At 35.4% G+C, this 17,215-nt stretch overlaps 3 protein-coding genes across 4 annotated transcripts; 2 read left to right on the forward strand and 1 right to left on the reverse strand.

Moving 5' to 3' along the window:
* Positions 1 to 225: 225 nt before the first annotated feature.
* On the forward strand, positions 226 to 6,681 carry LOC122001235 (serine/threonine-protein kinase Nek2-like). Of its 2 annotated transcripts, none has more exons than XM_042555882.1 (15): positions 226 to 557; positions 817 to 989; positions 1,119 to 1,185; positions 1,708 to 1,773; positions 2,596 to 2,642; positions 2,731 to 2,776; positions 2,890 to 2,970; positions 3,071 to 3,113; positions 3,217 to 3,266; positions 3,352 to 3,433; positions 3,515 to 3,564; positions 4,615 to 4,688; positions 4,775 to 4,826; positions 4,934 to 5,386; positions 5,861 to 6,681. In XM_042555882.1, exons 2-15 carry the CDS (start codon positions 877 to 879, stop codon positions 6,437 to 6,439), a joined length of 1,803 nt encoding a protein of 600 aa, XP_042411816.1. In that variant the 5' UTR covers positions 226 to 557; positions 817 to 876; the 3' UTR covers positions 6,440 to 6,681. The 2 variants fall into 2 exon arrangements, with proteins under 2 accessions (XP_042411816.1, XP_042411817.1); XM_042555883.1 differs by having other exon boundaries at positions 226 to 455.
* A 102-nt stretch (positions 6,682 to 6,783) lies between these two features.
* On the forward strand, positions 6,784 to 11,219 carry LOC121999306 (PITH domain-containing protein At3g04780-like). Its single transcript, XM_042554006.1, has 9 exons — positions 6,784 to 6,875; positions 7,562 to 7,706; positions 7,795 to 7,881; positions 7,990 to 8,113; positions 8,694 to 8,742; positions 8,847 to 8,901; positions 9,035 to 9,081; positions 9,179 to 9,256; positions 10,847 to 11,219. Exons 1-9 carry the CDS (start codon positions 6,784 to 6,786, stop codon positions 10,893 to 10,895), a joined length of 726 nt encoding a protein of 241 aa, XP_042409940.1. The 3' UTR covers positions 10,896 to 11,219.
* Positions 11,220 to 11,944: 725 nt separating this feature from the next.
* Positions 11,945 to 15,181, reverse strand: LOC121999307 (protein LIFEGUARD 2-like). The gene is made up of 6 exons (XM_042554007.1): positions 14,995 to 15,181; positions 14,604 to 14,717; positions 14,488 to 14,507; positions 13,545 to 13,638; positions 12,242 to 12,399; positions 11,945 to 12,151 (listed from the first exon to the last, which is right to left on the reverse strand). Exons 1-6 carry the CDS (start codon positions 15,179 to 15,181, stop codon positions 11,945 to 11,947), a joined length of 780 nt encoding a protein of 259 aa, XP_042409941.1.
* Positions 15,182 to 17,215: the final 2,034 nt, after the last annotated feature.

A 17,215-nucleotide genomic window follows, 5' to 3' on the forward strand; every position in this document is an offset into this window, starting at 1 on the left:
GATTAAGATACAGGGCGTGTTGAACTAGATGTTGTGTTTCCTGTTTCGGCGCGCTCGTGACTAGTGACACGATTTAAGTTACGACTTAGGTAAAGATTCCTGCGTTCCGCCGGTCCTCCCTTTGGTGGAAACGCGCCACGTCATCCTCTCCGAGTCGTGACTTATACCTGGACGCGAAGCAGAGCTCTTGCCACTGCTCTCTCCGTGTCGGAAGAGAGAGAGAGAGAGAAGAGGGAGAGAGAAATAAATAAATAAAAATGAAGGCAAAGCAGAAAAGAAAGGGTAGGAGAAGAAGAAAAGGCCAGACTTTGAAATCTGGGTACGGTCTCCTGCTCTCATCTCACTTTGCCGCCTCTCTCTCTCTCTCCCCTTCCGTTCTTGTACTGCGCGTAGTGAAGCGGGCCTCAAATGGCGACGAGGAGGCGGAGGAGAAGATGGTACTGACGAAGCACAAGGTAGTGTGAGAACTTCTACTTCTATCTGTTTCTTTCGAGGGTTTCAGTGATGAATGCTTGTTCTTGACTGAGATCCAACTCGATCCGCCACGAACAATGCAGGTAACAACGTTCCTTCCGTGCTCCACGTTCTTTGCTAATCGTTGGTAGAAATGCTTGTTAGAGCTTTGATATGTGTCCTTCCGTTGCACATTTTGTGTGGGAGGCTTTTTTCCCTTTCTGTTACCCTTCTCGATTTGCTAAGAATCCCACATTCGGGTCGGTTTTTGATCTCTGCTTTTATTGGTTGTCGTTAGGACATTAAATTCGTTTATGATGTATGAGTCTATAACATAGGGTTTCTTGGAATGTTTGGTTGCAGTTTGGTAAGGAAAGGTTGGATTTCACCGCGTCTTAGGAGATAAGCGTCGTGTTAATATAGATGACCTGGGTGAAGATTGGTTGTGAAATGGAGCAGTATGAGGTTTTGGAGCAGATAGGGAAAGGTGCATTTGGGTCAGCTCTACTGGTGAAGCATAAGGTCGAGAACAAGAGGTGAGGGCGGTGATCTATCTTTTCTGCTGTTGTAGTTCTTTGCTTGCTCTATCTCCATATCATTCTCTTCCTTTCTCTTGTCTGACTCATTTCTTGAGTTCTATCTCAGTCTTTCCATTTATACTACAGGTATGTCTTGAAAAAGATACGCTTGGCACGCCAAACCAACAGGTCCCGTCGGTCAGCTCATCTGGAAGTGAGCACTTTTACTCGGCCCATGTTGAGCATATTCATGGCTGAGCCTGTATCCTAATCTTCAGCAAAATTTGCTTACTATCAGACTATTTTCCTTTGATGACTCATTTAGAATTGTGATGGCTATTGCATTGAAACTGGATCACTACTTAGAAATTATTAGACCCCTAACCCCATAGATAATTGATATTTTCAAGTTTGAGCCTTCTTCATTCATTATGATGCTGTACATGACATTTGTTTTCTTCAGATCTTGTGGTATGCCTTTAAAATAAATTTTATGGAACTCGTGGGTATGCCAGGTTTAAATGTTGACTGTCATTTGATAACTGAATGTGGATACTCAAATGATAGCTGCCTCAAGTTAAAATTTGTTCTTTATGGTGGCTTCATTTGCTTGCTACCTCATCTATATAGAATAAAAAGTCAATAGCCATCTTGTTCATATGCTCGTAATAGCATGTGTTATGGATAGTGTTTGCGTGCAATTTATTCATTTTGTTTATCTTTGCCACTATTGCAGATGGAGCTAATTTCAAAAGTAAGAAGCCCATTTATTGTGGATTATAAAGATTCCTGGGTTGAAAAGGTTTCTAAAAGTTTACTTCCCCTTGATTTATTATGATAAGTTTCTTTTCTGTTTCAGCATTTAGATTGTAAATGGATGTTTTATGACTGCACGATTTCCTAGTTTATTTTCTGTTACTCTTCGACGACAATGTATAATATATCTATGTTGTGATATCTCTTTTGATGTGATCGTCTTTTTTTGTATTGATATGCTCCTCCTTCTGTGAAGATTTAATTGTTCATATGATTTTTCTTATTTCTGACCAAGCAGTATGACATTTGCTTCTGACAGTTGTCTAGCTTACAAGAGAAGGAAATTGGCGTGGCAAAACCACAATGGCTTCTTTGGTTTTATTCCCATACAGTAGCTCCAAATAGGATTAGGAAAGGGTTCACATGTCTGAGATGATTAGGATTTACAGATTCTGTTGTTTACAAAACTTTGTATGTTATATGTCAATAACAAACTCAGTGCTGCGCGCCAAGGATACTATTCACCCAATGAAAATCTCTAAACTTGACTCCTTGGAATTTAAATTCTTGTCGCTTTTCATTTGAATTAGGAGATAATAGTTTCTCAATTTGCATCTACTTGTGTTCCTTTTGATTTTAAGGTGGGAAAGCTGGGAATATTTCAAAAGAATCCTACTGGATTTTTCATCACCAAATTTTTTGTTATTGATTTGAATTTTGTATACAACTTTTTCCAACTTTCAATTTGTGCACATGCTGTGAACTATTGTTGTTATGCTCTCTGTATTAATTTCTGGATACATCATTTGCCGACTAACTAGCGATGTGGTTGCTATCTCATAATGACTCTGTATTGGTTTTCTTTCAGGGTTGTTATGTATGCATTGTTATAGGCTATTGTGAGGGAGGTGATATGTAAGTTTTGTTTGAAGTGTAATCTAGGACCTATAGATTCATCTACGCTGAGATTTAGATATGGATATTTGATCTTTTGATGTTACAGGGCTGAAGCCATAAAGAAGGCCAGTGGGCATCTTTTTCCTGAGGAGGTAATTGATCTTAGTAACCATATATAGTATTCTAGCATATCTTTACATTATTTGTTCTCATTTTTTCATTTTCTCCTTTATCATCTTCAATTTATTCTGCTGTACTCAAACAGAAGCTGTGTAAATGGCTTGTCCAACTCCTTATGGCTCTTGATTACTTGCACAACAATCATATTCTACACCGTGATGTAAAAGTAAGTCGCATTATCATGGTAACTAAATATCACCTATGTATTTGGTCAAATTGATGGTAAGTTATATGCTTAATAACTGTCTCTTTCTACTGGATTATAGTGTTCAAATATATTCCTTACAAAGGATCAAAACATACGGCTAGGTATGTTCTTCCATTTTGTGTCAAAATTTTCAGTTTTGTATAAAATTTTATGGTCATCAACAAGATGTAGCTGACATGATATTCTCAATTGAGTTATCAACAGGTGATTTTGGGCTTGCTAAAATTTTATCTTCAGATGATTTGGCTTGCTCTGTAAGTTTTAAAGATGTTGTTAAAAAAGAATCTTAAAATATTCTTCATATTCTTTATTGTCGAGAGGCTTTGTGTCCTGATGCAGGTTGTAGGAACACCTAGTTATATGTGCCCTGAACTTCTAGCTGATATTCCTTATGGTTCCAAGTCTGATATTTGGTCTCTAGGTAAAGTTCCTTTTGCTTTTCTTACTGTGTTATAATTAGCAGATTTCTTGTATTTCCTATGAATTCAAGTTCCTTTTTTAGGTTGCTGTATCTATGAGATGACTGCTCTCAAGCCTGCATTCAAAGCTTTTGTGAGTTTTAACAATCTACAATTCTATTGCTTTTTCATTGGGTTTATAGGTAGTTAATATTTGAATTCAGTTTTAGGACAAAAGACCTTCGCTATTATTTACAATTGTTCATTGATTATTTGGTTTTGTCTATCACTGAATAAACCGGTTTAGCTCTTTTAACAGAGTTTTAAATTTGGGATTATATCACCTAGATTTGTATGGTTGGAATTTACTCAGAGGGCTAGGAATCTGTAGTCAGATTGCCAATTTTATTTTATTTTTTATTTCTCAGTATGATCTGACTTGTGTCTATTGTACCATTTTTTACATGATATCATGATTGCCAGTCTTTATCATTTCTGTAAATGCTGCCTTTCACTACCATTAGTTTTTAATGTATTGATAATTCCATTATATGGTCACACACATGAGCTTCCTGTTACCACAAAGAAAAAGAAGAGTCCAAGTAGCCAAGTAGGGAAGAGGAGATTGTAACTTTTAAAATCTTGGTCTCTTTCTTGGTTTTGCTCTTATTATGGTCACAATCCTGCATTTGTGTTAGTTTAACCTTGGTGGATGCTTAACTTTACATAACATGAAACGAAAATTTAGTGCCATTATTGCAGAAGAAACAGATTTGAAATTCAAGTTTGTATGCTCTTATGCCCCTATTCCTTATCCGGATATTTTTTAACTTCAAACAGTTGCTTGATTAGATGTCTTATTTTGGATAGATTGATTAACATCTTTTAGTAGATTTCATTATTCATTAGATTGCTGCTAAGGAATATCCTTGTTGATGATTATCATATGCCTTGATACCAAAAGATCTTGTGTGCTGTATTGCAATGTGTAATATTTAAACAGGATTACAATTCTTCTTTGCAAAATGTTTCTTTGTATCTTGGGCCTTGATGATATTAGGATGTGGTTAACATTTAACAGAACTAAAATGAAGGAATCCAGTTTGCAATTCTTTATTTTTTAAATGTTATAAAACTGACCCTCCAATTCTACTGACAATAACATGTAAATTTGTTTCATGTCTTGCAATTTTTGTTCAAGTAGGATATGCAGGCTTTGATAAACAAAATCAGCAAATCAATAGTGGCTCCTCTACCAAGTTCATATTCTGGTGCATTGTGAGCATCAGCTCCTCTCTTATTTGGTTAGCTAGACACATTAACTAATCCAATTTATGATGACATTTCTTGGTTATTGTGTGCAGTAGGGGACTTATCAGAAGCATGCTCAGAAAAAGTCCTGAATACAGGCCAAGTGTATGTATTTTGACAAAAAAAAGAGCAAAATTTGGATGTTCCTCTTTAATTCTATATTTTATTTTGTAATTCTTTTCATAGTCCATTAGATGAGTATAAATCAACAGGCTGCAGAATTGCTAAAACATCCACATCTTCAACCTTATGTGCTTCAAGTCAACCTAAAATGCAATCTTTCAAGGAATATGCTTCCTATTAACCAAGCTCCATATAATCCCGTAAGGAAAATCAGATTTCAAGATGATGAAGATGATCTTATGTGCACGGATAAGGAAAAAAGAAAGTCTTTAGGCAATGAGAGGATCTTGAAACTCATGGCTGTGGAGCAGGATACTATAAGTTCAACTCGGACTATTAAAGATTTTCCAAATTGTCAAAACCAGAAGATAAAGAATCTTTCACTTGGCAGCAGTCAAGTCGGGGAGATGGGTAGTGACAAAACAACCAGTGAGCACTCAGGTACTTTGAAGAGCCCCAAAGAAACATTTAAAACATTCATGTCTCCTAGTACATGGATGGAACCCTCAAAATCATTGCACGCCAAATCAAGACGCGAGTCGGTATGGCCATCACACTGCTTTTGTGTTTCTTATATTTAACATAATAAGGATCTACTTATTAGATCTTGATTTGGATGTTTAAAATATAGAATATTCATATCCTTTTCTGCTTGATTGTATCAATAGACACCAACTTTTACATCGTTTTGCTGGATTGCATTTCCCAATAAGCACAATCATTTTGTTTTCTGAGATGATCATCTCTGAATCACAAGCATTAAGATTTCATTTTGGATATGTAAAGCAACGGCATTGTGGTTGCTATTCTGTTAAACAAAAGATTCCATATTATCATGTTGCCTATGAAATTGATTTTTATATATTGTGCCTATTTAAAGTTCACCATAAGCTAGTCCAAATGCTTTGAATTACATAGAAGATGTTATTTATCCAAAATCTCTGTGCATCGATGCCACTATAATTCTTGGTGCACATGATCATCACTCATGACTAATATTTGGGTTCTTAATGCAGCTTGGATCACAAACTCATGCTGATAGAATTAGTCAAGCTTCTCGAAGAGCATCCCTTCCTTTGCCTACTTTTGAAACTTCTAAATCCATTTTTGGTGTTCTCCACCATGTTGACTCCCCTGATGTCTCAGTCAACTCCCCTCGAATAGATAGAATTGCAGAATTTCCATTAGCTTCATTTGAAGATCCCTTGCTAGCAATTCCCAAATTATCAGCTCATGGCTCCTCCTCAGCAACCCCACATTATGGAGACCGTTCTATCACAAAGGACAAATGCACTATCCAAATTTACCGAACTGAAGGCGACAATGGAAGTGATTCTTCAGATCAAAATCCAACAGTTGCAGCAGATGCTTCTAGCCGTGGATCATCAGAATCAAGGCAGCGGAGGTTTGACCCTTCATCGTACCAGCAAAGGGCGGAAGCACTGGAGGGATTGCTTGAATTCAGTGCTCAGCTGTTGCAACAGGAGAGGTATGATGAGTTGGGTGTCTTGCTGAAGCCGTTCGGTCCAGGGAAAGTCTCTCCAAGGGAAACCGCAATATGGCTGACCAAGAGCTTCAAAGAAACTGCTCTGTAACATAGAAATCCAACTGAATGTGCTCGTCTAACTGAAGTTTTGATGCTAGGTCTCAGGTGATTTTGTTCCAGTTCTGTAATATCAAATAGCTTGATAGGCTGATGGTTTAGTATGAGTATGTTTAGAACTAGTGGAGTAGATAATGCTTCTTAAACCTGCATGTACTACCTTCTAACAATTTGAATACTATTTCTAGCTGTTTTAGCACCCCTTCCTCTCTATATATCATTTTCTTGCCAGAATGTGAAATTTTCCTGTGCAAATGCTTGGAGAAACTTAATGGATATTGTGAAATTTCTTGAATTAGTTCAGGATAATGCATAATCTCTTTCTTTCTCGGTGACATGCTGTTGATATCAAATGGAGATGTGGCAGCAAATTCACCAGGTAGGCAGGTAGATGTTTTATCACTGCATACTTACAGGCCTATCGAGATGTTTGCTTTTATATTTCATCATCTCTTGATTTATCTATCGGCTAAATTTAGAGCAATTTATATACACTAGAAGTCGATTTTCAGAGTATCAGTCTCATTTTGGATTCAAATTTTTTATCATATTATTTTTAATCCAAGTATTTTAGTGTTGCTTTACATCAGTGGGTACTATAGATCATAGGTTTTGAAATGTAAATGAAAAAAAAAACAGAAAATGAGATAGAAAATAGTAGATTATTTCATAAACTTACACAACCACAAAATTTATAGAGCTCGATTTGTTGATAACAGTAACTGACAATAACAGCCTTTAACTTTTTGAACATTATTCGACATACTTGAATTTGATCGTAGCTGATGATCTAATCAGGTATAAATTTGAGCAGCATTGTATTTAAATATATAGATACCGGATCAGGCTTAGATGTTCGCTATCTTAATTCATTTAAATTTTTTTATGAGAAATTTGTTCTATTGCTGATATACTAATTCGAGATTTTATTCAATAAACAAAAAAAAAAAATTTATAGTGATCCGCGAATCTTTTTAATTCATAAGTGACATTCCTTTTAGAGCAGTTATAGTTAAAATAAAATGAATCGAAAAATAAAAGTGGATTTAGGGAAAATACCGAGAGATATATTTTTAATAAACGTTATTTTGAATTTTAATAATACCGAGAGCAGTTGGGTAATTTCGGAAGGGCAAATATGCCCTATTTTTTTCCGCCTCCTGCTCCTCTTCTTCTATTCTGTTCGATACCTTTCTTCTTGCTTCTTTCTTCTTTCTTCTTTCTCGGCGATGTCTTCGTCAGTGATTCCACGGGGACAGGTAACTCTCTCAGAACCCTAATTCTTCTCCTGGTTCATTATCTTAAACTCCCCCCTCTCCTATGTTTCTTTCCCCATTATTTTTAAAGGTGGATCTCGTTGATTTCGTCGATTGGAGCGGCGTCGAGTGCCTCAATCAGATAGGGAAAAATCCGATTGCCAACGCTTTGAAGCAGGTGATCCGTCGTGTGTGGCAGATATTTTTCGTAGTCGCAGCATAAACGAGGCCATAGTTTCCGTCGAATGAATGGTTTTTATTTATTTTGCTTCTCTGTCAAAATTAGGGTTATAGGGATGATGATGGTTTGCATCTGGAGAGTGACGCTGATGAGCAGCTTTTGATTTACATTCCTTTCACCCAAGTGGTTAAGCTGCACTCGGCTGTAATCACTGGCCCGGAAGAGGAAGGTGCTATACCTTTTTGTTTTTTGGCTTCGTTTTAGAATGCCATATGTTGCTACTCAGACAACTCCTGATTCCAACTCGTTGTTCATCTGAAGATTATGTCAATACGAAACTAAAAGATGCTTACAAGTTGCACACTGTAAGATTGTGAATAAGCATTCTACCTGACCTGTACAGTGAAACTTATCTTGACATACTAATTGTACTGCGGCAAGATTCATTCTTAGTGTATTTTATACAAGGGTCTTGAAACTTCTTTCAATGTCTGTGTCACTGTTTGTGTCCTAATCTGCCAATCTAGGTATCCTTTTTAAATTACTTAACGAATTAAATGACAAAACATCTGTATGATTATTAAACCTTATTATAGATAATGGTGCAGCCCATTTTTTTTTTCAAACGCATTTTCAAAAAGCATGCCACCATATGTTTCATATATGTTATCCAAGTGTCACAATTTTAATGCAAGAGAAGTTAAACATGGTCTCACGTTGCTATAAATGTTGGATTTCTTTTAGTTGTTTTTTCCTCTCTTGAACTTTTTGACATGCCCACACTTTTCTCTTAATCATCACTTCATCAGGTCCTAGGACAGTAAAACTCTTTGCAAACAAAGAACATATGGGCTTCAGGTACTTTGTGTAACTGATAGATATCCTTGTTATCAAGATTAGCTGATCATTAGGAATTTTCCTATAATGCTGCATTGTTTGTTTAACAATTTATAATATTGTAGTAATGTTAATGATCCACCAAGCGACTCCTTCAATATATCAGCTGACAATCTTAAGGTGAAGTACATATTCTTTCTTGTTGTGTCTCTGTGCTGTAAATTCTTTTGTATTAATCTTTTATGATTTTGCAGCTATATTGCTTTTACTGCACATATGGTTAATAGTTATGCTTCATATGTTGAAATTTCAGGGGAAGCCTGTTACATTGAAGTACGTCAAGTTTCAAAATGTTCGCAGGTAAATGCAGTATATAAAATTTTTGTATTAACTACAACATTCTTCAAATGTGCAAGTAAATGTCATTATGTTACTAATTTGCACAATATTTCACCAGCTTAACAATTTTTATCGAGGACAACCAAGGTGGTGGTGATGTCACAAAACTTCAGAAGATTTCACTTTATGGAACAACGTGAGTGTACATGTCATATTGCACAATTTTTTCCCCTAAATTACCTAACTTTGGTTCAATTATTGACATAGTAGAAACTTTAATTGAATAATTAACTTCACCAATCTCTATTCAATCAGATCTTTCGCTGATGGAAACCTACATTGTCTCCCATGATTTATTTTTTGAGAAAGGCATAAGTGTATAAACAAATATCTTTTGAGTATACACTCACTCAAACAAACAGGTTTTCTATTGTGATTATAAATTATGAAAAAAAAGTCATGTGCTATGACTGTAGTGCCCAAATAATCACAAGATTAGTGGGTGTTATAATTTGATAGATCTATTCATAGAACATTTGTCTCTGTTTGATGTTTGCTGGCAACCTAACGTAGTCCTCAACTTTTTTCATCCGAACTTGAGACCATCATTGACGGTTTTTAATGGATGCTATACCAAGTGTTAATTATAAAGAAAAGAATAGATCAAAATTCAAAACCTAAATTACATGTGTATGCAATATTAGGTTTGCCTAGATAAGAATCTGGTGTACAACTACTTTAGTAACAACATATCTAACAATAAAATCACTCATTGCCGAGTTTTGGTCCTTGACTACAATATATTCCATATGGTTTGGTACACATCAAAGCACGCTGTGGTAAATTTAGATGAATTTTACTCCTTTAATACCTTAAACATAGTATTTTTTTTTTAGATTAGCAATTGGATATTGATTGAATTAAATATTATTATACTAATAGCATATTGATAGTTAACATAACTCAACATATGGTAAAATGTGTTGAGACATTCAATTCCTCTTTCATTTTGGGGACACAAGCTAAAAAAATAATAAATATTGCATGAACTCATCTTGATACATGTTGATAAGTGTCAAAGCTTGTTGGCTGATGGCCTAGTATGCTAATCATTAGCATGTTCAGTATGAGCGACATAGAAGAAATTTATCTTAACTGTACATTTCAACCATGCCATCTAGCATGACACAAGGTTTCAAATCATATATTCAGCAATATTGAAACTATTGTTAACAACTTAAAGACTCAATTATTTCAGTTTGTTTATGTACTAGCCACTAGATCCCTTAAATAACTTCTCATTCTACAGAAATCGTAAATTTAATGTGCTAATCTTTACCAACTTTGTCGGTCTATAGTGTTGATTACAATTCACATTTTGTTTTTAGATTAAGATCACATTACAGATTTATAGTTTAGTAGTACTTGTAACCCTGGCATTGTAATTAAGCATACTTTTCGCGACCATATGGCCTAACATTTTATGTTGACCTAGAGGCTCTAGGCCATATTTGATGGCTTATTGATTGAGAGCCCCAGCAAAACATTTAACTAACAAGCTTCACTGTCAATTCTAGCTGACATACTGCACATCATTTTTGGATATGCTTAAATTCTATTTATCATCTTCTTGGTCTATATAAAGTTGTGAGACCACCACATCTCTACAGTATAGTCACGCAGGTCTAGAGTCCAATTTTACAGTGCACATGTTTTTTTTTCGGCAAAGAAATTCCATGTTTTATGGCAGAGACTGATCTGTTTTTTTTTGGCGTGGTGTTTGCAGGGTGGATACAACCAATATGAAAGACTTAAAAAAGATAGAAGATCATTGATTTAAAGATTTACACCACCATCCGATGAGATGCAAAAGATGAACATTACTCTTTTTCAAACAGGAAAATCATCAAATTGAACTAGTTTCTACCATGTAGCTCCTGCAGAATGTTCTTTTTATCCTTGCATTTGATTTGGTGTTCCATAGTGATGATCTGAGAATTGAGATGATTGATTTTATCAGTCATGTGGTGGAAATTTGTTGCCACGGTGTACAAGTCGAGAGATGAGAGATGCGATAGTTCCCTTTCTTTGGATGTTATCTACGCATCCATTATCTTTGGATGCGATAATTCGTTAAGGCAGTTGTGGCTTTCTTGTTAGGACGTCGCTTTAGCTCGTGAGAATGTCATGTTAGGCAGGACTTGAAGTTGGTGCACGCGTGACAGTGACATGTGAGCTGGGCTATTCTATCTCATATCACGATGGTAGAAGATGATTATACTTGTCTCAATGCTTTCTATCTCATATCACGATGGTAGAAGATGATTATGCTTGCCTCAATGTCTTTGTCAATTCATTTTAGGATTAATATGGAGAAGATAAATTATAGATGATTATTAGTGTTTGAAATAGTGATAGTCGCATGAGTAAGATATTTAACTTGGTTATATTAAGATATGAATTTCAAATCTTATGATGATAGCATTTCATGTGCTAGTCACTAGATCAATTTGAAAAGACATCCTATCTCACATCATGCAGGATGCGAGATTGCATTAAGGTTCTATTTTGTTCGTAATTTTATTTATTCTCTTTTGTATTTTTTTTTCTTTTATTAAACAAAGAAAAAAACAGTCGATTTTTACATTATTTTCACTATTTGAAATTAATCTATAGGGAAATAATATCCCAATTTCACTACTTTTAGATGACCTGGTTTCCAAGATAGAAATATAAATCATCCGAGGTACTTGAACTTGACATTCTACGCGTGTATCAAGGCCCAACAACAACCCCCCCAAAAAACAAAAGAAAAGAAAAGAAAATCAAACTGAGAGAAAATGTATCAAGTTACTATATATCACTTGATTGATGAACTATACTTTCAACTATCAGCAGCCCTGAACAAAGTGAGTAACGAGAGGAATAAATTGAGGATGTCCAGATACAACGAAATAGCTGCCCAGATATATAGATCATAGCTATAGAGTTTGATTAGATTGTTAGTTTCGTATACAATGTAGTCAGAGAATACCATTGCTGCCGGTCCGCCGTATATCATCGTGGACAATTTCCCAAGTGGAAATAGAATCTGGATAAAACCACGATGCATCATAAGTTTTTGAAGTCTTATTCATTCAGCTAAATGGAAGAGCTAAAAAAGCAAGATAGCATGGATGACCTGGATGAGAGCAAAAACCAGCACTACCCAGAGAGCAGCAAACAGAAATGGACCAAGAAAGTTCAAGTCGTGGCCCCGCCTCGCAGCCCAGAATGTGTACAGAGTGAGACTAAGCACCACTACTGCTGTGAGAATAGCAGCTTCCAAAATGACTTTTCCTGTTTGAAAGAGTATATGGCTCAGTCTAATATCAAGTCTTCTAATTGGATGAGGAATGCAAAAAACATGCTCATCAAGTTCTATATTCTTATAAACTAAAGTACTACATTTGATTCTTTTGTCGTTGTTGTTTTTTTTTTTAATTCATGCTGCATATTGGATTATAGAAAGCTAGACAAGGGAAAATACAGTAAGTATCAACGAAGTTGATTTCTAATATTCCTCTCGATATTTCTTTCTAACTACTATTCACAAAGCAATATATGCACACTTAATGGTAGAATACATATATATATATATATAGATGTTAGATGTATTATCATTTCCTAACAATCGATCCTTGATCATTACGTTAGAGATATCATATGTTCACGGTGTACTCTACACCCTGGGGCGCAATATATGCATACTCAAGAGTGCATGAAAGAGAATTAACTACTAATTCAGTATTGCAGATATGCTGAGATTTATTAAAATAACAGTCCAGAAATTTATCATGAAAACAAGGCTAATATTTAACCAATAAAATCTTAAGAAAGAGAAAGACAAATTCCAATCAAAATAAATGGTCGCTTTCCCACTGTCCAGCAAGTTATACCAACATTTTTTTTTCTTTCCAAGGAACTTTGCTTATAAACAAAGCCACTCGGGGTGCAAACATCTCTAAATAAGCAGTTTTAACAATCTCCTCAAACAAAATTTAATTATGAGATTTCACCTCCAACTGTAAGTGAATAGATGCAGTTAGAGAAGAAGAAACGTCCTTCTTGTCGAATTTAGCCATTTAATTAATAGTAGTCCAAAGAATATAAGAAGGCCTTCCCATCCTATTTTTTCTTCTGAAAATGTAGACATTGATCTCAATTATCTAATAACAAGTTTAAGAAAAATCATCCTTGCATATGGAACAATGAAAATACCATGATCACGAAGTAGTTTCGACCTTTATTTTGTTACTTACTTTCCTTCCCCTCATAGAAGAAGTTCCAGTTTAAAGAACTATTAATGATGCCAAGACCGCAATGTTATGCAGAACTTTCCATTTCCCACAAAATAATATTAAAAATGCCTAAATCGTATATTTTAATCCATGAGATAGTCATATATTAATTTCTTGCAATAGGGCAAAGAGACAAGAAGATACCATTTGTGGATGCGCGAGTCATCCCGACGGCGAAGCTGGTTGACACCGTAAACAGCCCAAGAAGAAGAAAATTGAAATGCCGTTCTTGGTATATCTACAAAGTGTTGAATACATGTGAATTAGTGAATGAAAAAGAGATGAAAAGAAAAAATATTTCATTATGAATGAGATTTTAGTCTGAGAATTTTAAGATATATTAATTGATTTATATTGGCTCACATATATGTATGATGTGAATAAATATATGAGGAGAAACTTTCTCACGTGTAGATGCGTAGGGGGTGCAAATCTAGGTGCATGCCAGATCGATCGGGATAAAATTTATCCAAATGGAACAACTAATATTTTTCCACATGGATTCTTTTTACTTGCTGCTCAAGAAGGTAACAGTTGACAATTAATGGCCAACGACTATCATTAATCCTTGGTTGTGCTCCTATATAAAGATAGATCGTGATCTTGAGCATACAGGACACAGAATGCTAAAGCGAAAGAATCTCTATTCACCTCCGTACTTCAAACTTTTTCTCCACTATGCATTTTTCACTTAGTGGTTTGCCCATGATAGCAATCGGGTACTTTCTCAATTCGTCGCGAACAACTAGTGCTTGGTTGTATCCGTGGTTTTACCGTTGTATCTTGTAGAATGGACGCCCAATCATAATCTCGAAGCATAGCCGGAAGAGGACAAATATGTTTTAAGGGAACTATTAGAAAGCAGGCCTCGACTGCTCGACCGCTCTGCCGCTCGACCACTAGTTGCTTAGCACTCAGACTCGACCACTTTGTATTCGGACTCAGTAGTTAGCTATACAAGACAACCAAGTTATCCCAAGCAGCATCCTGCTTGGTAGTTGAGATTATCCGCTCAAGCTACTCTCACAAATAAGTTGAAGTTGTACTTTCATTTCAGCTAATTTCTCAAATATCTCTGATAGATTGTGTAACATAAAGGGCACAAAACTGCAGCACATAGAAGAGACAAACAATAAAATGGAACATGAATCGGTAACCAAGAAAGATTTGAGGAAAAGGAAAGAAGACGAAAAATTACCCTACAGATCAAAGGAAGGATCGAGAGACAGATGTAGACCCCCAAACGGGCCAAACCAGCACCAGAGGAGACGAAGATATGGGAGACGAGTTTAACCAAGATGACCATGATGGCGACGGTCGTCGCCAATAATGATAATAATGAAAATAATCTCTAATTGATTTCAATCAATTGAGATTTATTATATTTGACACACAATCAAGATCGACATGAATTAAATAGGAAAAACAATATTTCCAAGTCTATTATATTACTATATTTATAATTATTATGATTGTATGCCTTATTTAATCTTTCCATTATTGTGTTTGACAATTTGTATAAATAAGCCTATTGACTTTAGTAATAAGATTATCAAAAAGCTTTATATTATTTCTTTCCTCTACCTATTGATTTCAACAGTCAACGCCAATTGGAGGGTGAGAATAAAGTAAACCTTCTTGATGAAGACATATCGGAGCTCCGGGCTCTTGGTCATGTTAGAGGAGAGTGTACGCAGCCTGCCGACCTCCAAATCTGCACCTTTCTCATACTGGGGCCGCATCTCTTCGCAGATTCCAAGAGTGGGATTCAATTCACTCATGGTTACGGTGAGGGACGAAGAAAAGGCTGGGGGTCTAATGCTAGGGTTTCAGAGCACTGGTCTAGAGGAGGGAGATCAATCAATTTAGAGGAAGAAGCAGTTGGCAGAACCAGTGGTCAGGTCTTCTTAAGAAGACGTGGCGGTTATGGAATAACGATTCAAACTTCGATGGGTGGGTCTTTAAAATCAGAGACGAACACATTAAATAATAAAAAAAAACTTTCCTTGCGATAACCAAATTAAAATGCCACTTAATATTTTTATAATCATAAAGATGTTTTTTCTAGCAATTTATCGAACCAGGTAGATGAAGTTCCGGAATATTTAAATTACGTACCTAAGTTTGAAAATAACAAAATCATGTAGTCATTTTTCCTTTTACCCGTCTTACCGTTCCCAATCGATTGACAGATTTACCAATCGATTCAGAATGATTTTGGGGTCATGTAGCATTCCACCAATCGATTGGAAACGAGTTGAAAAAAATCATTACTCGTAATATAGTGTGCCAAATTGATGTTTGAGGACATAATGTATTAAGGAGACAGACGAATACAAAAGTTTGGGTTTGGAGTGATTCAAAGTTCTCTAGGTTCATGAGTCACTTTCAGACTAAATTGGTTGATGGACATAGAGAATTATGAATCACTCCAAATCAAGACCAATATACTCGTCTAAGTTTCCTTAATACATCTATATCCTCAAATATCAATTTGAAAATTATATTGAGAGCAGTGTTTTTTTAACTTGTTCTTGACATAAAAAATTATATTGAATGTTCATTATTTATTATAAGTGGTATAATGATGATATTCAGTAACCGACATCACAAATGACTTCCTAGGATTCTCCTTTGTCGGATAATATCAAATTTTTAATTTTCTGAATAATGTAGGTCCATCAGCTATTTTTTTTTTTATCCAAAAGTGACTAATGGACAATTCCGAATCACTTCAAACTAAGACCGATCTACTCGTCCAAGTCTTTTTAATTCATCTATGTCCTCAAATATCCATGTGATACACTATATGAGAAGAGTGTTTTTTTTTAAAACTCATTTTTGATCGAGTTACTGTTACCAATCGATTGGTGGAACATATTCACGGACACAACACCATTCTGAATCAATTGCTACAATTGGTAGTAGTAACTCAATCAAAAACAAGTTAAAAAAAATTACCATTCTAAATATAGTATGCAAAATTGATATTTGAGGGTATAAATGTATTAAGGAGACTTATACAAGTATAAAGGTCTTGGTTTGGGTTGATTTAGAGTTCTTTAGGTCCATCAACCACTTTTAGATAAAATCGGCTGATAGACCTAGAGAACTCTCTATTTTTTTTTTGAAATAGAATCATGTATCTTTAAATTACCCCTCATCCCTACCACTCGTCTACAAAGCTCGGCCTCTCGTCTGAGCTCGCTACCGTCATCCACTTGAGCTCTTGACACTGCCCACTCGAGCTTGTCATTGAAGCACGAGTTCAATCTTGCCCCTCGTCATAGCTTCTTGTCACTGACCACTAGAGCCTAGAGGTTGCTATCGTCACTTGCTAGAGCATGTCATCGCCCATCGCCCATCGCTAGAGATCATTTCATTGCCCATCAGATCTCTTTGTTTTCACTATCTCAAGCTAGTCACCCATCATATATTTATATGAGCAAAAATCGAAAGGGCGCCCCTTTGCAAAATCTGAATCTCATCAGTATTTGTTTATGTTCATATTCTTGATTGCAATTAGATTCTTACAAGTTAAAATTTTTTTATCTTATATGTTAGATTGTATTATTTTAATGATGCTCTATGCCGAAAGTTTAATATTTCCTAGATCGACTGAATTCAAATAAATTGAAAAGAAGGCTTATAGATTTAAGGTTGAATATAAAATTATGATAGACAAAAACTAGCCGGACAATTTGAACATATCATTTCAAATAATCAATGATAATTTCAAAATGTATGTTTGTAAAAAAAAAATAGTTTGTAGTTGTTGTTATGATATTGCTTTGGCTGTATTAAATTTAATTGAA

Source organism: Zingiber officinale, chromosome 7A (assembly GCF_018446385.1).
Source record: "Zingiber officinale cultivar Zhangliang chromosome 7A, Zo_v1.1, whole genome shotgun sequence".
Lineage (NCBI taxonomy): Eukaryota > Viridiplantae > Streptophyta > Magnoliopsida > Zingiberales > Zingiberaceae > Zingiber > Zingiber officinale.